The sequence below is a fragment of the Glycine soja genome, chromosome 18 (assembly GCF_004193775.1).
Source record: "Glycine soja cultivar W05 chromosome 18, ASM419377v2, whole genome shotgun sequence".
NCBI classification, from domain to species: Eukaryota; Viridiplantae; Streptophyta; class Magnoliopsida; order Fabales; family Fabaceae; genus Glycine; species Glycine soja.
The window spans coordinates 4,667,171-4,689,904 of record NC_041019.1 but is presented as its reverse complement, the minus strand read 5'-3'; the positions used below and the strand labels follow the sequence as shown (position 1 = coordinate 4,689,904).

General features: G+C 32.9%; 3 protein-coding genes across 3 annotated transcripts; 1 reads left to right on the top strand and 2 right to left on the bottom strand.

Annotated features, from left to right (window-relative positions):
* Nucleotides 1–1,802: 1,802 nt before the first annotated feature.
* On the bottom strand, nucleotides 1,803–2,694 carry LOC114394876 (agamous-like MADS-box protein AGL80). Its single transcript, XM_028356551.1, has one exon. The coding sequence runs from the start codon at nucleotides 2,657–2,659 to the stop codon at nucleotides 1,970–1,972; it is 690 nt and encodes a 229-aa protein (XP_028212352.1). The 5' UTR covers nucleotides 2,660–2,694; the 3' UTR covers nucleotides 1,803–1,969.
* A 7,636-nt stretch (nucleotides 2,695–10,330) lies between these two features.
* Nucleotides 10,331–11,104, bottom strand: LOC114396265 (agamous-like MADS-box protein AGL80). The gene has a single exon (XM_028358165.1). The coding sequence runs from the start codon at nucleotides 11,102–11,104 to the stop codon at nucleotides 10,331–10,333; it is 774 nt and encodes a 257-aa protein (XP_028213966.1).
* Nucleotides 11,105–17,466: 6,362 nt separating this feature from the next.
* LOC114396264 (leucine-rich repeat receptor-like serine/threonine-protein kinase BAM1) lies at nucleotides 17,467–21,633 on the top strand. Its single transcript, XM_028358164.1, has 3 exons — nucleotides 17,467–17,533; nucleotides 20,677–20,740; nucleotides 21,246–21,633. Exons 1-3 carry the CDS (start codon nucleotides 17,467–17,469, stop codon nucleotides 21,631–21,633), a joined length of 519 nt encoding a protein of 172 aa, XP_028213965.1.
* The last annotated feature ends 1,101 nt before the right edge of the window (nucleotides 21,634–22,734 follow it).

Here is a 22,734-nt window from a genome sequence, read left to right as displayed (position 1 = left end):
GTGTCTGACTTCATTTGCAAAACAAAAATAGATAGATAAATAAATAGATAGAGAGAAAAAAAAAATTAAGACACTCTAAAATCTATTATAAATAAATATTCACTTTTCCTTTAAACTAAACTCATTATTAATATAATCGTTTTCATTGATCCACACTTGTTGAAATAGTTTACCTTAAAAAAATGTGAGTAATTTTCCTCCTCTTTTTGGTCCTTTATGCATACAACTAGTGACAAAAATATAAATGGTTCAGCACAAACAAAAGTGTTTTGATTGTAAACCATATATTTTTTTATGAAGTGAAAGAGAAGTGTTATAAACTTAAGTTGTTGAAATATATAATGAAGAGCAATTTATTACAATAAGTACTAAGTTTGAACCGATAATTCATCAGGGTATGCATATGTCCCAAAATACATATGATAAAAAACTTATGACCGCAAGTATACATACAAAATATTTAGAACCTAAGTTTATCCATACATATGCAAAAGAAAAAGAAAGAAACACACTCAAATCCCACAAGAGTCACTACTAATCTAATCTTAAGGGAGAAACTGTACACAAAAAAGATGAATCAAGAGTCAACAGCAGGACTCCTTAGAAGAAACATCCCACCTATTCTCATTAGGATCCTCCTACATAAGCCACCTTGCTCCTCCCTGAGAAGCTCCCCACTGCCCGCTAGACAATCCTCCATGATAATGAATCAAATCAATTCGAACATAGTTCAAGACTTGATTTGACGTAATTGATTAATTAAATTTGGTTCGTAAAATAAATGAGTAAAATTTGAGTTCAAAGTAAAATTCGCTGAATAAACGAGTTAAATTTAAATTACATATAATTTGATTCGATTGGTTTATATAAATCAGCTTGATATATAAGTATATTTATTTATATTTAGATCTATAACTATTTAACAATTTATGTATATATTAAATATTTTATATTATTGAATTCCTATAAAAAAATTGATATGCTTGAATTCCTACAATTATTTTTAGTTAATTTAATATTCTTTTGTATAAAATGAATAAATAAAAGCATGTACAATAATTATAAATTTAATATATACATGTATATATAGTAATATATTTTTATATTATTAAAATGATTAATTAAATTTTTGATTAATTTCATATTGATTTAATTTCTGGATAAAATAATTATAATTTTAAACCAAGTTGATCTGACAAGCTGAATCGAGTTGTTGCTATGTTTAAATAAAATCGAATTTTACCTAAAAAAAATTCACATCAAATTTTAACCGAGTGGAGTTAAAGGGAGTTCAGCTCATCTGGACTTATTTTCAATCCTACTGGCAGCAATTGTTTAAAGGATTTATTTCTCCCCTTTTCCAAGAGCATGGGGGTGCGGCGGTGAGAGTCTGGTTGGCTGTGGGAATGGGACTGGAGGCATAGATACGACAACAAATGACTTTAGTGTTGTCCGAGGTTTATTTGGACCAAGATATGCCAGACTCGTGAAAATAGGGGGTCTGGTGCACCCTTCTTTCTCATCTGCGTCTGTTTATAAGATGTTGATCTCTAGTATATGGATATTGGTAACGTGTCTGGTGAGTTGCATGTAATTTAAAATGTCCATCAAAGATTTTGGTACCAACTAAGGCATGCGTAGGAGAGTGAATATTCTGTATACAGGTTGTGTACGTATTCAGAATAGCCTAATACGCAATGAAACAAAGACGAACTTTCAATATTAATGGTATCACAACATGAGGTAAACAACAAACCGAAAGACATAGTTTATTAACAAACCAATATATTTTGAAAAGCGAAACTAATAAGCAGAATAATAAAATGAGAAGACTAGACAGTAAAATAAATTAACCCCAAACCATAAACTATTGAACTTAAACAAGCATTCATAAACCCCAGACCATAGATCCCCAAAGGACTTCTAACAAGGACATGCTTCAAGGTAACAGGTTAGGCCAAAAGCCAGTTTAGAGTGGGAGATTAACATCTCCAAATGGAGTCATTGGTGTCTCATCCCCATTACCATTAAGCAAGTCCATAAACCACTGGCTTTCCAAGGGGTCAGCATTCACATCCGACTCATCATGGCCATAATTCAGCGGTGTCGTCGTTGTCTCTTCAGGCGCTACGGGAAGCGCTGGTGTTTGCATCTCGGGTTGCTGTGGTGTTGTCTCGTTAACATTCAGCGTTTCCATCCTTCTACTAATGTCCCTCAGCTTCTGTTCAATCACAGATGAAAGAACATTCAAATCAGCTATGGCCATGTTGTTATCAGGCTGAACAGTACCTGTGTTGAAGCACTGATACATGAACATGGTCATCTCCTTTTCTTTGTTGTCCTTCCCTATTTTCTTCACCTTGTCTCTGCCCTTCTGGATGCTTTCTGCAATGAAACTCTCTTGGTTCGCCATTTTCTTTCCCTGCTCCCATTCTGGTATGGTAGAGAACTTTCCCAGCACATTTTTGACACCCGCTTCGGATGGCCAAGTCTCTGGCTGAGGATCATCGGGGCCATAAACTATGGCACATGCTTCAATGCCACAAAGAGTGCTAAGTTCCTCCGTCTTCTTCAGCAGTGACTTCTTCCTTTTCTTGTATGAAGTCTTCCTCTCAGTATCATTGGCTATGAATGTGAGTTTCGTCTTTCTCCGGGTCATGATTGTGACCAAAAGAAGGGAGAAACAAAAGGAGAAGTGAGAAAGAAGAGATGCTTGTGGTTTCTACTGCCACCAACAATCTCTTTATATAGAATAATTTGATACAATCCGTGATTCATTTTCACTATGCATTTGTTGCTGCTATTCTGTTTTGTGTTAAAGTATTAATTGAATATTATCACATTGAATTAATGTCATTCCATTATGAAGGATATAGAGAATCCGCACTTTAATTAATGATATTTTAATTAATTTGTAAAATTTACATTATGTAGAGTTAGTACAAGAATGGTGGTATTTTTTTTTATCATTACAAGAATGTTAGTATATGTCACTGAAATAATGGACTTCATGCATACATAGATAGATTATATTTTTTAATATCATTTTAACGGTTGTCATTTTAAATTGACAGCTGGTTTTACATATTTAAATGCCACTTTAAAATGTCATTCCATATATTGATTAATCTAATCTGGATCTATATAAATATATGTATACTCAGTTTGTGTGTGTATTGTATTCTCATCATTTAGTTTCCTTTATAAATATATAGATTCCAACTTTTAATTGCTTTTTAACAGTTGTCAGTAGGGCAATATTCTTTGTATCTTATATTAATAGTAGATATTTATATATAGTAGATTACTAAATGAAATATTAATTGGGTGACCTTTATAAGAAACATATCTTTAGAAGTTTTTTTTTCTTTCTAATATATATAATGAATGCATAAATGCCTGAACTTATCATCACTTACGCAAAAATAAAAAATAAATAAAAATACTTATCCTATGACGTTTATAAATTACAAAAGACCAAACAAACATTGATTGGGAATTTTTCTTTTACAATGATTCTTGTTCCGCCATCTCAATTTACCCTGCTAACCCTTCTTTTAATACAAAAGCATCCCAACCACTAACATTGATCCCCTCCACAAAATCACCAAATCCACTTTGTTGAAACCAATAATCCAAGACTTTAAGATTGTGTTTGATTTAGAAAAAAGAAATAGAATATATGAAAATAGAAAAGAGATGATTTGAAAAAAAATTAAATAAAAATAAAATAATATGTTGTGTTGTTTGTTTTGAATAAAATAGGTAAAAAAATAAAATAGAAATAATATTATAAAATTATTTGGTATGTATGAAATAAGGAAGAAACAATTAATTAAATTCAGACACAAAAGTACCATTATGACTCGCAAATGATAAAAGAGAATATAAGGGTATAGAGGTCATTTTTGTGAAAGGACAGACTTGGACTTCTTTCTTCGCCCAATTCTTTCCATTGCTCATAACAAACACAACCAAAAGGTCTCAATCAATGTTTGTGTCTTCCACAATGGAGTAATGATTGGATATATTTCTATCAAAAATATATTCTGTATTATCCGACCAAATTGCCAAATTAGAAAATTCAAGAGATAAAATTGAACAATAATTTATAAATAAAGTTTAAATATATTTTAGGTCGTTAATAAATTAGTAAATTTTATTTTTTAATTTTTTTAAATCTTTAATAAAATAATTTTTTTCTTGTTATTTTGTTTTAGTCCTTTTATTATGTCATTTTTTCTTTAAAATATATAGATAATTTTTTATTAATCTCTATTAAATATAGGACTAATAAAATTGAATGTTTTTATTTTTTGTTTCACATGGTCTAAAAGTTTTACTTGAATCACCGCCTGATACTTGGATAGAAATTTATAGAAATTCTAATTAATTAATTTTATATTTTAAATAATTTTTCACTTGTAAATTGTGTCTATAAAGTCAATGAGATATTAGTAGAAACATAGGTGTTACGGTCCTCCACAATAAGAAAATGTCTTCGAAAATTTTCTTACCTAGCTAAGATCGGAAAGATTTAGGTACTTCTCATTTTGCTTTGTTCTCTAGCTCCCACATTATATCTCTCAGAGCTTAGCTCCATATGACTTTGAGCTAATCAATAACCTTACCTTAAGTTTTTCTACTCTTCTTTCGTCACCTCCAATGGTGAAACTTCCTCAAACTTCTTATATGGTACAACACACAAACTCATAGTAGAGCTTCCAAAGTTTGAATAATTCTTTTTAATCGACCATCCACAATTGTGGGAAATTAATATACAAAACGCAAATGTAGTTTTATTCCCGAGGATTCATGTAGACTCTGTAAATACCTTGACATGCATTAAGTTTATTTCGAAGGCACTTCATGAGTTGATGAATTTATGTACATGATTTCATTGGTAACAGAAGATGTTGGAACAATAGTTTATGGCAAACCGAAAAAATTACTGGCTAAGTCGCAGACAATGTCGCTTTCTTTAAGACGTTTCGTGGCATTGCCAAAAATTGTGCAAGCAGACTATCAACCACGACGTCCTCAGGATACAACAGCTCAGATCACTGTATAAGATTCCTATTGCTCTGAGGGAACCTTTTCTAGAATTACACCCTCTTGTATGGCCTGAAAAGTCACTCTAAAGCCACCCGAAAATATGACTTGAAAAGTCACTCTAACAGCCAACCGAAAATATGACTTGAAAAATCACTCTAATAGCCAACCGAAAAATATGACTTGAAAAGTCACTATTATAGCCAACTGAAAATATGACTTAAAACGTCACTCTAATAGTCATCCGAAAAGTATGACTTGAAAAGTCAATATTATAGCCAACCGAAAATATGACTTGAAAAGTCACTCTTATAGCCAACCGAAATTATGACTTAAAAAGTCACTCTTATAACCAACCGAAATTTTTAGAGCGACAGAAAGAAAGAGGGAGAAGTTTGCCGGAAATGCATCGGCTAAAATATGAGAGGGAGAAAGAAAAGTTGAGGAAATGCTTCTCATCTGGGGCAAAGAAAAATGAAGAAAGGAGCTCTCTATATATAGGGAGTGAAACACTATTGAAGTGTTTATCCTGAGCGATGTGGGACTTGAAGCCTTTTTTTCTTCTTTTTTTTCCTTTCTTTTTTTTTTTCAAACTTTCATCCACATTCTCCTTGGTTCTAACAATCCCCCACTTGAAATTTGAAAAGAAGATTTTCGAGGATTTCATAAAATTGTGCATAAACAAAGGTGTCATACAACTTGAACCTTTGCATAGTGAGTAAGATTCAGATTTTACTAGAGTGACTCGAAGTCTTGAACTCTATCTCCGACATCAAACCACACACAACCTTTTCATAGGTGTATTCTATAAAGCCCGTGCGTTAAAGGTCATGCACGTCTATCCCGGTATAGTGAACGCTCTAGAAATTTTTGCCCAAAATTTCATATGAAGCGGCCCCCACTTCAACATTCACATAGGTGAGTCTATCAAGAGTACTCCTGTAGCCTAGGTACTCCACTCAACATAGAGTATAGATCTCATTAAGAATTACGAATTTTTTTTCCATAACTCATCCTCTTGTTACTTCAGGAATCATGCTGCTTTCACTTATAACAGCATGTTCATCTTATATCACTTCATAACTTGTTATTACCCATTGAACCTAGTTCTTGGGATCTCCAGTCATTTAGGTCGGGTTACCATTATGAATGATCATCGCAGTAAGGGCAATAGTCCCATTCTTTTAGAAGTGTAATGGACTTTCTCTATAGCTAATCCTTTCGTCAAAGGATCTGCTAAATTATCATCAGTGTGTACGTGATCCACTCTAACAGCTCCTGTTGAGAGTAATTCTCTAACAGTGTTGTGCTTACGACGTATCTGTCATTTCTTACCATTGTAATAACAGTTCTCAATTTTTTTTCAATAGCCGCGGTACTATCGCAATGGATCAACACAGCTGATATCGGTCTTTCCCATAACGGAATCTCTGCAAGTAAGCTTCTCAGCCAACTTGTTTCCTCACTAGCAGTTGCTAGTGCTATCATCTCAAATTCCATAGTGGACTGAGCTAAGATAGTCTGTTTCTTTGACTTCCAAGAAACAGCCCCACCAACTATGCTAAATATATAGCTGCTGGTTGCTTTGGAATCATCTGAAAGAGTGTTCCAATCTGCATCGTTGTATCCTTCAAGTACAGCGAGAAACCTTTTATAATGAAATCCAAGGTTTATGGTTCTTTTAAGGTACCTCATTACCCTTTCAATAGCATGCCAGTGCTCCATACTAGATCTACTGGTAAACCTGCATAATAATCCCACAACATAGGCTATGTTGGATCTAGTACAATCAGTTGCATACCTATGGCTGCCAATGATACTTGTGTACTCAGTTTGTCGTATACCTTCACCAGTGTTCTTAAACAATTTTACACTTGGATCATATGGTGTACTAGCAGGTTTACAGTCAAAGTAATCATATTTCTTTAAGATCTTCTCAATGTGGTGAGATTGATCCAGAGAAATTTCCTCTTTTGACCTAGTAATCTTAATACCAAGGATTACACTTGCTTCTCCGAGGTCTTTCATATCAAAGTTGTTACACAACAATGATTTCACATCTAATTGGTTTGCATCCAGGAGGCAAGTCTACTAAATGCCAGGTCTTGTTAGATTCTAAAGAATCGATCTCATTATTAATGGCTTCTTGCCACAAGTCAGCATCCAAAGAAGACAAAGCTTCTTGGAGGTTTGATGGATCCTCCTCTAATGTATAGGTCATATAATCGGGCCCATACTCTTTAGCAATTTTTGCTCTCTTACCTCTCCGAGGCTCTATATCTGATTCTGGTTGTGCAAGATTTTCACTACTAATAACAAGAAGATAACTGGATGAAGTACCCCCACTATTCCTTAATTTTAAAGAAAATCAGAAACCAGATTCTTTCTCATCTCTGGAGTATGCATCACATCTTTGAGAATCAAAGTCTTTCCAGAGGTAAACTTCAGTTCAACTTCTCCAGTTCTAGTAACCGTAGAGGTGTGGGAATCACCCAGCAACACTTTCTTATTCATGTATGTTTTAAACATAGCACGATCATAGCAGACATAGCGAGAGGCGCCAGTGTCTACCCACCATCCATCTGATCCTCCAATCATATTGATCTCAGTTATCACAGCTATGTATGATTCTTGAGCAATTTTCTGTATCTCATGGGATTGAGACTCTACTGATTTATCATCATTCATTTGATACTTGAGGTAGCGGCTAACAACATGCTTTTTAGTCCCAGTTTCCTCAGTATCATACTTCTCTTCCAGAGCCAGCCAAACTAATTTGGCAGACTTATATGGGCTATAATCATAGAGATCATCAGCTAACCCATTCAGAATGAAATTCTTGCATAGGTAATCATTTTCATTCCAAAGAGCTAAGTCCATAGTCATTTTATCCTTCACTTTCTTCTCAGCATTTTTAGGCATCACTGGAATATCAGTGTTCAAAACATAGGCAACTTTTCTCATAGTTAAAGAAAACATCATCTTTTGTTGCCAACGTTTGAAATGATACCCTTCAAACCTAAAAGGTTTGTTGAGGTCATTGTTGTTCGAGCAAGTAATATCTACGATAGCCATAGCAGAGCCGAAATCGTCTTAAAATTGTTGGAACAATAGTTTATGGCAAACCGAAAAAATTATTGGCTGAGTCACAGACAATGTTGATTTCTTTAAGACGTTTTGTGGCACTGCAAAAAATTGTACAAGCAGACTATCAACCACGACGTCCCTAGGATAAAACAGCCCAGATCATTGTATAAGATTCTCATTGTACTGAGGGAACCTTTTCTAGAAGTACACCCTCTTGTATGGCTTGAAAAGTCACTCTAAAGCCACCCGAAAATATGACTTGAAAAGTCACTCTAACAGCCAACCGAAAATATGACTTGAAAAATCACTCTAATAGACAACCGAAAAATATGACTTGAAAAGTCACTATTATAGCCAACTGAAAATATGACTTAAAACGTCACTCTAATAGCCAACCGAAAAGTATGACTTGAAAAGTCACTATTATAGCCAACCGAAAATATGACTTAAAAAGTCACTCTTATAGCCAACTGAAATTATGACTTAAAAAGTCACTCTTATAGCCAACCAAAATTTTTAGAGCGACAGAAAGAAAGAGGGAGAAGTTTGCCGGAAATGCATCAGCTAAAATATGAGAAGGAGAAAGAAAAGTTGAGGAAATGCTTCTCAATTGGGGAAAAGAAAAATGAAGAAAGGAGCTCTCTATATATAGTGAGTGAAATACTATTCAAGTGTTTATCCTGAGTGATGTGGGACTTGAAGCCTTTTTTTCTTCTTTTTTTTCCTTTTTTTTTTTTCAAACTTTCATCCACATTCTCCTTTGTTCTAACAATACAATATTTTATCTAAGTATAAAATTGAAAATATCAATATTAATAATATAATAAATGTGTCTGTTGAATAGAGGACATTAATTGATTAAATAGTTTAAACATTTTATAACACCACTGGGTCCGAACACCTAATTTTTGAGATTCTGAAAGGTGGTTCGTGGTTTGCTTTGGCCACTATCACGTTTAGAGCTCAAGTTATTTTGAAATCAAGCTTAAAAAAATTGTTTAAAGGAAATTGGGTCATTATTTTTAGATTTAGATTATTTTTTTTCTCTAAACTTATTTTGAAATTCACTTTTTAATCCTTAAAAAAATTGACTGACCTAAACAATGGTTATCATTTTCACACAGTAAAAGGACAAGAAAATAAATTAAGATGAGAACTTTTCATCAACTCATAAATATATGAATGTGTACACATAACACATCCATCCATGGCACTTTTAAGAGCAAAATTCACCAAGACAATATTTTTAAAATGGCCAACAGCCTTAATTACAACACTTTAAATTGTAGAATATTCGGTAGAAAATGTAAAAAAAAAAAAGGGTAAGCTTCCCTCACTCTTAAAGCTCCCGAAGAAAGTGATAAAAAAAACACTTGAAAAAGGATGAAGAATTTGAGCTCTAAAAGCATCCCTTTGGGCCATAATCACCCAAAAGAACTTGAAGCCAATATTTTGTGAAAGAAAAATAAGAAAACATGGTGAGAATAAGAGAGGGGCAGCGTAGATTTTGGAGGAGAGAAGAGAATGAATAAAGCAAAGTAAATTGAATGAAATAATTATTGGCACAAAGTATTGTGTGTCTTTAGGGTTTTCTATTCACAAAAACCAAAAGTGGCACCTCACACATATATTAAATTTCTAATGTATTAGTCAAGTTCCAAACTGTGGCCCCCAATTAAAATCTCATCACACTATCATAATATCATATTTGTAACTGCATTAGCTCCATTTCTTGTAAATTTAATTTTGATAACTGCAAACAGAACAGCGACTTTGATTTAACATAAAGCCTTATTGTCTTAATAAGTTTAAAAACGTATGAACTATTTAGAAATTGAATAATATACACAATATGTCGCAATGGAACAAAAAAGAACTTTTGATATGGGTACCAAACCATGAGGTAACCACACACCAGCAGACTTTATTTATTCAACTAACCAATACATTTTGAAAAGTGAAACACTCATAAACCATATTTGATCAATCAACATCTGGAAGTACGAAATAAACATGGGAAGCCAAGACAAGAATGACTTCACATTGACACAAGGACAGTAAAAAAGCAAAACAAAGCAAAAGACAATTGAACTAAAACATGATCCCAAAATGACTACTACCGAGCACATGATCCCCAAAGCCAGCTTAGAGATGGAGGTTAGCACTTCCAAATGCAGGCATTATTGTCTCATTAGTCATCCCCATTACCATTAAGCCAGTCCATAAATCCCTGGCTTTGCATGGGATTAGCATTCATATCGGACCCATAGCCATTATTCAGCAGTGTCATTTCTTCAGGTGTTAGTGTTGGCATCTGGGGTTGGTATGCTACCAATGCTGGTGCTTGCATCAGGGTTTGGAATGCTGGTGTTTGCATCTGGGGTTGGTATGATGGATTTTGCATCTGGGGTTCGAATGATGAGGTTGGTATATCGGGTTGGAACGCTGGGGTTTGCATCTGGGGTTGGTTTGGTATCACCTCATTAACATTCAGCATTTCCATCTTTTTAGCAATGTCCTTTAGATTTTGATCAATCATCGATGAAAGAACATTGAAATCAGCCATGGTCATGTTATGTTCAGGCTGAACTTTCCCTGTTTTAAGCCACTGAACCATGAACAAGGACATTTCCTTCTCCTTGTTCTCATCCGCAAGCTTCTTCAATTTCTCTTTACCCTTCACGATGCTATCTGCAATGAAACGCTCTTGGTTCGCCATCTTCTTGGTCTGCTCCCATTGAGGCATACTTTTGAACTTTCCCAGCACATTTATGACACCCGATTCAGATGGCCAAATCTCTGGCCGAGGATCATTGGGGCCATAAACTATAGCACATGCTTCAATGCCACAAAGGGTGCTGAGTTCCTCCGTTTTCTTCAGCAGTGACTGCTTCCTTTTGTTGTATGTTGTCTTCCTTTTAGAATTGTTGGCTATGAATGCTAGTTTCACCTTTTTCCGGGCCATGATGGAGACCAGAAGAAAGTGAGAAACAAGATGAGAAGTGAAAAGAGTTGCTTGTGGTTTCTACGACCACCAAGAATCTCTTTATATAGACTAATTTGATACATACATTGTTTGTTTTTCTGTCTGAATGTTCCAACTGATTTTGCACATTCAAATGTCACATTAAACGTCATTCCATACGTGAGGGATATAGAGAATCTGGCTTTCGGCACTTTAATGATATCCAAGTTTGTAAAATTTATACTAGGTATGACTTAGTAAATTACTTTATTGAGTTGGTACGAGAATGGTAGTTTATAAACAAAAATCGTATTTTCATCTTTGAATTTCATGCATACATGTATAGATTGTATTTTTTAATGGTAGCATTTTAATAGTTGCCATTTAAAAGTGACAACTGGTTTTAAACGTTGAAATATCACCTAAATGACATTCCATATATGAATAATATAGAGAATCCGACAATATATAATGATATTTAAGTTGTAAAATTTCATTATGAACTTCATTGTTGACTCTCATACATAAAAATAGATAGATTCTAATTTTTAATCTCATTTTAAGCATTGTTATTAGTGTAAGATTCTTCATATTATATATTTATAGTAGATTACTAAATGATATATTATTTGTGTGACAATTCCACCAAATATATTTTTAGAAGTTATTTTTCTTTCTTTTTATATATGTGTGAATTTATCATAACACTTAAAAATAAAATGTGATTTTTTGACGTTTTTATAAATTAGAAAGGCCCAATGAACATAATAAGTGTGTTTTTAGGCCAGTATGAAAAATATTGATTTTGATCCTGGTAAATTTTAAAGAGACCCATATTATTCAATGATGGCATAGCATGCATCTAGATATTCACTGGCGAAAAAGAAAAAAAAACATTTGTTGTTTTAATATTTTTATAATTGTTTTAGAAATGATCTAGAAAACCACTTCCTACATCTATTATAGCAATAATCTATATAGAAATTAAGTTTGACGCCCTAAGTTGTGAATAGAACTTAACTAATCTTTGGTTCAAAAGAAAAAAAAGTGAACTCATTATTATTAATTAATGAAAAATACAGGTAAATTTTAGCGATTTAAGTAAACCTGGTTTTTAGTTTAGAAAATATGGAACCAATTGATGGAAAATAGTGTAGATGCATGCCTTTACTTATCGGAAATCTTAAAAGATTGGTTATTTGTAGTTTAGGAAGTCTTTCTTCGTGACTCTCTCCATAGGTCCAGACAACCTCTATTGTTTTCTTCTAGAAAGTAATTTTCCAAAAAGCATTATAATACTTCTGGAAAATAGTTTTTAGAAGTGTTAAAATTTAAATACTTTATGGAATTCAATTTTCAGAAAAGCATAATTTTGAAGAGAGGAAAAAAAAATTACATAAGGGAGTTGCATTTAACAATTACCTAACTTGAGCTTCAAGTGACCACACGTTGGCCCAAAGCTAAAAAAAAAGAGGAAATAATGTTGGGCTAAGAAGCCCAATGAAGATTCTAAAAAGAAAATTAAAATAAAATAAGATACTAAAGTTAGAATAGAATTTATATTTATTAAAAAAATAAAGATAGAATAAAAAAAGAGAGAAAAGTAAATATAAATAGAGAACAAATTTGATTGTTCATGTTAATTTACCACAAAATTAGTTTATTCTTATCATTAAATTAATTTTAGATGTGAAATTATTATTTTGTCTATTCTCATATAATTGTGAATTTATTTTCGAAATCTATGCTAGATTAAGCTCTTAAGATGACAATCTTTTTTTAATTCTCTTAATCATTAATTAAATATTTTAGAAATTAAATCTAAGATAAAATGATGCATTGCATTTCATGGTATATTTTACATAGATTTCATTAGTGGTTTCCATGCATTTGCTAGTGAATTAGGTTTAGTTTCTGGCATATTTCTTAGGTTTTTCTTATCTAAGACTTTGTTACGCTTTCCACGTGCTTTTGGTTGTAGGAAAGTTTCAAAGATGTTGGTTTTGCCAACAAAATGAGGGGTTGAAGACAAGCTCAATCTTGAGATTTTATGGCCCAAGGGAAAAATATAATAAATACAATCCTCTTATATTTATATTTGAAAATATAGATATATATTGTATAACATAAATAAACACATAATTATATTAACAATTACACATTTTGTTATATTAAAAGAATAAAATAGTTTTAACAAATCTCAAAAAAATAAATAAATTTTTTTATCCAAATTAGTCTAGTGTTATATATTGTCTACGATTCAATTTATGCCTCCCAGCAAAAATACACATAAATATCTAGGTAAACATAACATCAAGACAAATTGAAGCAGGTTCAACTTTCTTTATCCCCATTCCAAAGAAGCTGAGAAGAGTTTGTGTACAGATTTAATAGAGGAAAGTTTATTTTTAAACACACCCCCCTCCGGTTTTATTGAATTAGAGTAAAGCTTGTGGGAGAGTGCACCACATAATCTTTTACAATTTATTTTACTTATATTTTCAAAATATTAATTTAATGTAATTATAAATTAATTTTATTTAGTTTTTTATATTTTTGGTTCAAAGAAAAGTTCTAACTTGATTTCTATCGTCTTTCTTTAACAAAATTTCATTTTATATTAAATCTTAAATATATTTTTATTCTTTATTGATATATTAAATTTTAGTTTTATGTCCATTATATATATATATATATATATATATATATTTCTTATCATGTCAAAAAACAAACACTTTAAATCTATTATCATAAATCAATTACAAGAGGATATGATATAGTGAGCTTAAAATTTAATAAATATGAATTTATGAATATAACACATCATGAAAAACTAACAACCAATAGAGTGATATGCCACACTTTAATTTGAATAAAAATACATATGAAATAAATAGTTTCAATCAATTCATAAAAATAATTATTCAAAAAAAATAAAATTGAGGCCCCTTTAAACCATGAGCCATTTGTTGTGGCAATTTCGAACAAGACCAAGACCGATTCTGCCTGAAGATTTAAAAGCTTATGGAAAGAGTTAATAATATAACCTTGGAAGTTCGAAAATCTACCTTGGAGGAAGCATAAGCCATAGAAGCTTAATCACTGTGGAAAAAGCTTGAAGAGGAGCTCACACCACCACAAGGTGGCACTCACTACCCGGTGGTGGCGCCTCTCGTCGGGCATCCATCATCACATGGTAGCACTCACCTCACTATGATTTGTTTTTCTTTTCCGGCAACTCCACTATATCACTTTTCTGCGAATCCACTACCAAATAATAAAAAAGACATTTTAAGGAAGAAAATATATAATTATTCTTAGGAGTTTAACATATTATTGATTAAATAATTACTAACTTTTTTATTTTTTTCAAAAATAGTATTAATAAATATAAAAGCCTAAATAAAACGATCAATTATTATGTCACTGGTAGGCCAAAATGCTATAATCTCTAATATATGCCCAATGCTCTATCATTATTTTATGTTTGTTTTTAAATTTCTATGTCCTACTATAATATTAGTAAAATCATGTGTGCGTGGTTGAAGTGTTAAATAAAAAGTTTACAATTTGATCAGAAATTCCCAACTAAAACCGTAAAAGTAGCCTTATTATTGAATGAAAAAAGACTACACGTGTTGGTTGTTTTTTACGAATGCCATTAATCCCTACCAAAAAAAAAAGTAACCAATAGTGGTTAAAATTGCAGTTTGTGGAAGCTAAAAAAACCCCATAAAATGTAATTTTTGCATGTTAAAATAATTGTCAAGACCATGTGAATACACATGTGATTCAAAATCTGACCGTGAACGTAATTGGTAAACCAATTCAATTTGATGCAATCGTAAAAGTTGAATGCAAAAAATGACAAACATAGAGAGAAGAAAGGTAAACTATGAACCCTAATTACTACAAAAACTGATTTCTACTATGTTGGATCGATCCACGCCGGTTTTTGAAAAACTTATTTTATATAAAAACAGTAATATTTTTGAAAATAATTGTAACTTTTCGACATCAATTTTTACATATTATTGCATAAAAAGCTCATGAAGGTTTGATCTTTAGATGTCATGCCCTAGGGTTTTGAGTAATAGCAAGTTCTTTTATTTTTAAACTTATTAATATATTGTTAATTATTAATTTGTTAATTTTTATTAGAGGGGGGATTCAAACCTACAATCTATAACTCCCTCCTTTTGTCCTTTATCATTAAGTCAATTTTATATCTCAAATGCATTTCTAAGGTGACACGACACATGAGTAGGTAAAAAAATAATAAAAATTATATAAAACTTGTGACAACTTCAAACAACAGATGGAAAATGGCAAATAATCAAGAATAACATCTGATAGTGATGACTAGACTGAAAATGAGTCAAGTTAAACCGAGTTCGGTTAAGCTCAACTTGACTCATTAATATTTAACTAAGCTCAAAGCTTAACTTGAACTTAACATAAACCTTTTTCAATTCGAACTCGATTTAGTTCAAGCTTACAAATAATTCAATTCAATTCGTTAGCTCAAACACATGAACCAAAAGTCATTTTTTTTAAATTCTATATATTTCAAAATTTTAATTTATTAGTAGATTTTAGATAAAATAATTTTTTTTAAAAAAAGGATAAACCTAAATTTATTCAATTAGTGTATAGGGTTACAAGATATGAAAAAAAAATGACATAATTATAACCTATACCAATTATTGGGGATGGTTAACATTCTGTCACCTCTTTATGTTAGCAATCTATATCAAAAAAGTTGGGGAAAAAACAGTATTATTTAGTTAGTTAATTTATGATAGAGTCATTGTAGTAAATTAGTGTTTAACTTCAATTTTTTTTATCTCTTCTGCCACTCATTCTCTCTCATTACCATCTCTCACGTAACAATGCAGCAATTTCCAGAATCTCCTTTCTTCTTGGGCATTCATCTTCAATCCATTGTCAAAAGTGTCCAACATCAACAAATATATCTAATTTCAACTCCTAATCTTTGTATCTCAAGAGAGGTTTTTTAATTACATATAAATTTACAAAATAAAAAGAGAAACTACAGTTTTCTGTATATGAAAAGTTAACTCAAGGAAAACCCAAAAAGTTAATCGAAAGGGTTAAAAAATAGGAAATAAATTTGAAACCTTGGTGTTTCCTTCACCAACGACAACTTGTTAGGAAGAAGATGCAATAGGAAGAAAATCCAGCAGTGGGACGCCATTGGAAGAAGATGCATGCACTACCATACACTGCCATAGAATCAGTTAGTTAGTTACAACCATATTAGGGTTGTTAGAAGCTGTTGTGAAGTTAGTTACTGATTTGTTAAAAGTTGTTATAAAGGTAGTGTATATATAGGATATTGAAGGCATGAATAAAAGCAAAGAAACATTTCTAGTAAAAGCTTAGTTTTGGTTCAGGAGGGACCTTGACCTCGAACCAAGATAATTATCTTTCTCTCGCTCATAACAATTGGTCCGACCTGTCATCCATGGCTGCCTCTACCTGCCGGAACCATTACCTTCCACCATACTCACTCACTACAGCCACCTACCGCCCATGGCTGCCTCCCATGGCTGCCTTTACCCTTACTCTGGCCATGCCATAACACACCACCCGTAATCACCCCTGCAGGAGTCATCCCTTCCGTCTCAGCACCCACCTTCTCCTTATATACATCTAGCTTAATCCCTTGGGATTGATTTTGAGAGTACCCATATCCACTTGCTAGCCTTGTGCGGTTCCCGGATCCCATGGTTTCCTTCTTCGGTGCAGCCACCATCGCCGTCGTCACTACCGCCAGTTATTGACTTTACGAGTACCCGACACCGTCTGTTAAGCTTGTTTAGTACCACAGCTCTGCAAACTGTGCCGCCTTCCATGGATCCTACAATGCCAACGGCAATGCTGGAACATCGAAACATAAGAACCTCCTCCTCCGCACAACCACCACCAACAACAAAACCCACGTCAGCTTTGTCCTCCTCCGCACAACCACCACCTACAACAACACCTAGGTCAGCTCCGTCCTCCTCCGCACAACCACCACCAACAGCAGAACCCACGTCAACTATGCCTCCCTTGGCTGTTTCCCAGCATCCCAAACTCAAAACAGTCACACCCATGGCTCCGCTGTCGCTTCCCCGCTTTCATACGACCAACCGCCACTTCCAATTCAGTCGTCTGTTCCCCCTATCACTCCACACTGCCCACTGTCATTACAGCCACAACCATTGCCGCAAAATCCCTTATGGCAATGACACCATCTTGCTCGGCAACGATGCCATCAAGCATCATATTCATCCATGCTTGGTTTGGATTCTTTTCACCGTCAAGACTTGGCTTTGCTCCATCTGTCATCGGCGATGATGTTCGACGCCACCACATCCACCACCACCATCGAAGCCACCGCCTTAACCACAACCATGGCTGGCACAGGCTGAGTTTCTGTTTTACTCATGTTTTGTTTTATGCACCCAACACCTTGAGGACAAGGTGTTTTTGATGGGTTAGGGAATGTTAGGAAGAAGATGCAGTAGGAAGAAGGTCCAACAGTGGGGCGCCATTGGAAGAAGATGCATGCACTACCATACACTGACTTAGAATTAGTTAGTTAGTTACAACCATATTAGAGTTGTTAGAAGCTGTTGTAAAGTTAGTTACTGATTTGTTAAAAGCTGTTATAAAGGTAGTGTATATATAGGATATTGAAGGCATGAATAAAAGCAGAGAAACATTTCGAGTAAAAGCTTAGTTTTAGTTCAGGATGGACCTTGACCTCGAACCAAGACAATTATCTTCCTCTCGCTCATAACAATTGGTCCGACCTGGAGGATATTGAAGCTGTTATAAAGTTAGAAGCTGTTGTAAAATTAGTTATTTATTTGTTAAAAGTTGTTATAAAGGTAGTGTATATATAGGATACTGAAGGCATGAATAAAAGCAGAGAAACATTTCGAGTAAAAGCTTAGTTTTAGTTCAAGAGGGACCTTGACTTTGAACCAAGGCAATTATCTTCCTCTCGCTCATAACACAACTTCTGGATTTTTGAGACTGAGGATGCTCCGAACCACATGTACCTCGATCCCGCGGAGTTGGTCTCTCTGATGGAGTTGCTCCAGGAACACAGATCGTCATCCACCTCCTGGGTTAATCGCGTGAAAATGTTAAGAGAGACAAAAGAGATGGGAGGAGAGAGAATAAGTGCCAAAAGAGAGAGAAAAATCTATTTTTTAATGTTAAACCCTAATTTATTACCATGATCCTATCATAAAATTAACTGATTAGACAGTATGATTATATATATATATATATATATAACGAGTTTAAATTCACAAATTAAGTTTAATAAACTGATTATCAAATTAAATTTTAAATTATTTTTGAGTTGATTTGATTAGTTCTCATAACTAATGATAACTAACTATTCTATCAAAAATTAAAAATATTTTGACGGTTTATAATAAAAAAAATACTAAAGTAAAGCTTCATTTTTTTTGGTAGTGAATCTGTTTTTAGTGTTCGGATATTGCACCTCTTGGAGAGACTAGAGAATGATTTTAACTTGACAAAGCCCTATTATTGTGAACTTAGCGTCCAGATTGGTTACATAAACATCTCACCTCACACATATATTAAATCTCTTATGTATCATGAAGATTCTTTTTTATTTTTTAAAGACAAATGGATATATTTATTATTATAAGAGATAGCTAGTAAGGATTTACAAAAAAACCTGTACAAGGTGTACAGTTTATCCAATAGTATAAATATGCTATCCAAAAAAGCCTAACAAGAAGAAACTCCAGCAAGAGACCAAAAAGTGAATATAACTCAGCTCCCAATGCACCCTAGTGATTGCTGCACCACGAGGAGAAAAACACACCAGGCCTATGTCTTGATTTATACAGTACCCACTGCCATGAAATAGCCTTAATTTGAGCAAGCAAATCGGAACCATCAGCTGCACCATTCCTAAAAATAATCTTGTTCCGTAGATTCCAAATACACCATATGAATTGGAGAAACAGTATTGCGTTTAGAAATCAACATTTTGATGAAGGGGGCATTCTGAATTTGATTAAGATCATCTCTTGGCAATGGTTTTTATACAAGAGGAAGCATAAATCTGTTACTTTCTTCTCGTCCTTGAACACTTTAATAGTTAACTCAGATGATATCACACTTTTTGTTCCCATCTACTTTTTTGTTAGTAGAGTATGGGAATCTTTTGGATGTAACTATCTTAACTGTAGGCCTTGTACAGGTTCTTATATATATATATATATATATATATTCACTTTGCCTTTCAAAAAAAAGAGTCTAGCATCATGAGGGAGAGTTGTAGAGACTCCAAGCCAGCGAAACACAGCATACCACAATTGAGAAGAAAAGTTGCAACTAAGGAAAAGATGGTGCGATCTTCACTGGACTCATTAGTCATTACAAAAGATAGTTAATGGTCGAGATACATTTTTGAAAGAGAAACACTAACCGATACCTAGAGTTTAGTTTGTAGACAAGGCCATAAAGTCGCTTGCTTCTTATATAAGGCGTCTAGATCTTTCATTTGTCCTCAATTAATTTGAAAATATACCAACCTGTATCAATTCTTATTATTACTGAAATGTGTTAAGCGCTTTACAGTAAGAGAAAGAGACTCAAACCATATCTATAAAACTTACACAATGGAAGATAGTTTTTACTATTGCAAGAGCAACATTTTTTGATTTACCCCTTTAATTTATTTTTTATTTAATTTTTTAAATACTTTTTACTATTGCAAACAACATACACGCATCGCATGACCATTCATTTGGCCGAATGGCATACACAACTTCCCATGTAAAATTAAATCTCTTGAAATCATGGAACCTTAATTGGAAATCCTACTTTAACTCTTATTTATTTAGTTTTTACATTACAATGCTTCCCTATCCATCTTTTTCAAATTCCCTTCCTTTTATAAGCCTTAAGATAGAATTAATTGAAATAATGAAACTTAATGGAAGTTTTTATAAAACAAAAATACTACACATACATATTTTGACAAAAAGACCCAAAACAAAGTTTTCTTTCTTAAAGCAAAATGTATTTTTAAAAATTTATTTTATGTCTCACTTTATTACTATTTGACTGAACTTGCCAACATGAATCCAAACTTGACATTTTGTATCTATGAGTATGTAATTTTAACTACCTGCAATTGAATACTTCAGAATATGCATCATTATATATATATATATATATATATATATATATATATATATATATATATAGCTAAGTTCATCTCCATCAGCATATATTTTACACGATTTTCATGAAAGGTGACCTCAAATTGGGAAAAGGAAGATAGCATAAAATTTATCTTAAGTTTAAGCAAAATTTTGTTTTCCTTAGATCCCCTTCCAAAGGTGCAATTTACTAAAAGTAAGTTGGTACGTAGCACCATTGAAAAGTCTTTTTAAGAAAGAAACATTTGATAGAGGAAATGAACTTATACTGAGCAAATTTTGTTTTGTCATGGACATGTTAACGAGAGAACCACGAGTATAGACATATAAATTCTCTATTAGGTACCTATGAGCGCGACCTCTGCGAGTGGTCAAACTTTTATGTTTTCCAATACTTTGAAGACATGTATGTAGACTATTTTCCTTCAATTGGTTCAATATTTTCTAAACTAAAATTAAGGTTTACGTAAATCACTAAAATTTACTTGTATTTTTCATCAATTAATAATAATAATAATAATAATAATAATAATATAGTTCACATTATTTTCTTTTGAACCAAAGACGAGTTAAGTTGTATTCCCAACTTAAGATGTTAAACTTATGTTATAATTGACAAAATATTTAGAGTGTGTTTGGATAGGATAATTTAACTAGATAATGTATTTTTTTTTATAGAGAATTAAATTCTTTTTTATTAAAAGTAATTGTTTGGATATTTTAGTAAAAGGAATTCAAAATTTTAGAATTTTAAAAGGAATTTTAGTTAGTTGAAAGAATAGAATTTCAAATTCTATCTTCAAGAGAGTGAATTTGGAAATTCCTTTCTTTGTCGCCTCCATGCCCCTCCTCCGCCACCTTCACCTCGGTGGCAACTTCTTCTCCGACTAGATCCCTCCTGAGTGTGGCAGCTGGCATCACCTCCAGTACCTCGCCCTCTTCGGCAACAAGCTCGTCGACAACATCGCACTCGAGCTCGGAAATCTCTCCACCCTCTACGAGCTCTACATCGCCTACTACAACACCTACTTCGACGGCATCCCGCCCGAGATTGAAAACCTGTCCAACCTCGTTTGGTTAGACGTCGCCTACTGTGGCCTCTCCGACGAGATTCCGACAAAGCTAGGAAAGCTCCAGAATCTGAACACGCTGTTTCTTCAGGTGAGTGCGCTCTCCGGCTCACTCACCCCCGAGCTGGGGAGCCTTAAGAGCCTCAAGTCCATGGACCTCTCCAACAACATGCTCTCCGGCGAGGTTCCAGCGAGTTTTGCGAAGCTGAAGAATCTAACTCTCTGTTGAACCTGTTTCAAAACAAGCTCTACAACGCGATTCCTGAGTTTGTTGGAGAGTTATCAGCTTTGAAGGTGTTGTAGCTTTGGGAGAACAACTAAAGAGAGGAGAATTAGGGGATAGAGGAGAATTTGGATTTGACTTGTTGGTTTTGGTTTGAAATCTGGGACTGTCATTTGGTGGTAAATTTGTGATTGTTGAGGAGAGAGATTGTATCCAAACACATAATTTTAAAAATAAAGAAATTTAAATTGAAGCATTTGAAATTTTTAGAATTTAGAATTTTAAATTCCCTTATCCAAACACACTATTAAGTTAATTTATAAATTTTTTTATTAGTTGAATTTTTTTTTAATTGTTCGATAAACAAATTTTTTAGAGTATTTTTTAAAACAATAGCTTTTATCTCCTAACTTTTTATATTTTCTTTCATTTTTTCTCTCAATATATTTATGTAATTTCTTAATTATCCTTTTTTAATAAATCATAATTTTATTATTTTTTCTGTCATTTTATACTTTTGAACTACTTCAATAATTAATTTTATCAAATATTTATAATTTAATAAATTAGTTTTTCAATTTTTAATTACCAACTTTTAGCTAACGTTTCAGTTAGTTTTATCAAACATAATTTTAATGTGTCAATTCTCGCTATAATTGATGTAGGAAGTGATTTCGTAAATTGTGTTCAAAACAAATCTAAAAATTCAAAAACAATAAATGTAACAATGTTTTTTTGCACCAATGCATATCTAGATGCATGCCTTGCCAATTGTCATCACTTAATAATACGTACGGGTCACTTTTAAAAATTTTAAGGATCAAAATTAATATTTTTTTAAGAACTAAAACCATAATTCACCATGTTTATTGGGCCAAAATTACACTTAAAGACTTTTTCTAATGTAATTCTGCTTCATGTACATTTATTATGTTGATTAGATATTAAAAAATTTATAATAATTCACATCTGGCAAGACAAATAGAACTGGTCCTTTGGTGAAACATTAGTGGATTATGCATTCCTTATAAAAACTAAGAAAAAAATTGCTGTAAAAGTATGTTTCATGAAATTATCAAACAAATATTATATTTATATGGAGAATCT

Coding starts and splice junctions, on each gene's coding strand:
- LOC114396265 (XM_028358165.1), bottom strand. CDS start 11,104: ATGGCCCGGAAAAAGGTGAAACTAGCATTCATAGCCAACAATTCTAAA.
- LOC114394876 (XM_028356551.1), bottom strand. CDS start 2,659: ATGACCCGGAGAAAGACGAAACTCACATTCATAGCCAATGATACTGAG.
- LOC114396264 (XM_028358164.1), top strand. CDS start 17,467: ATGATGTTCGACGCCACCACATCCACCACCACCATCGAAGCCACCGCC. Junction 17,534..20,676: donor CTTAACCACAACCATGGCTG/GCACAGGCTGAG, acceptor ATTCTCTATTAG/GTACCTATGAGCGCGACCTC. Junction 20,741..21,245: donor TTCCAATACTTTGAAGACAT/GTATGTAGACTA, acceptor TGAGTGTGGCAG/CTGGCATCACCTCCAGTACC.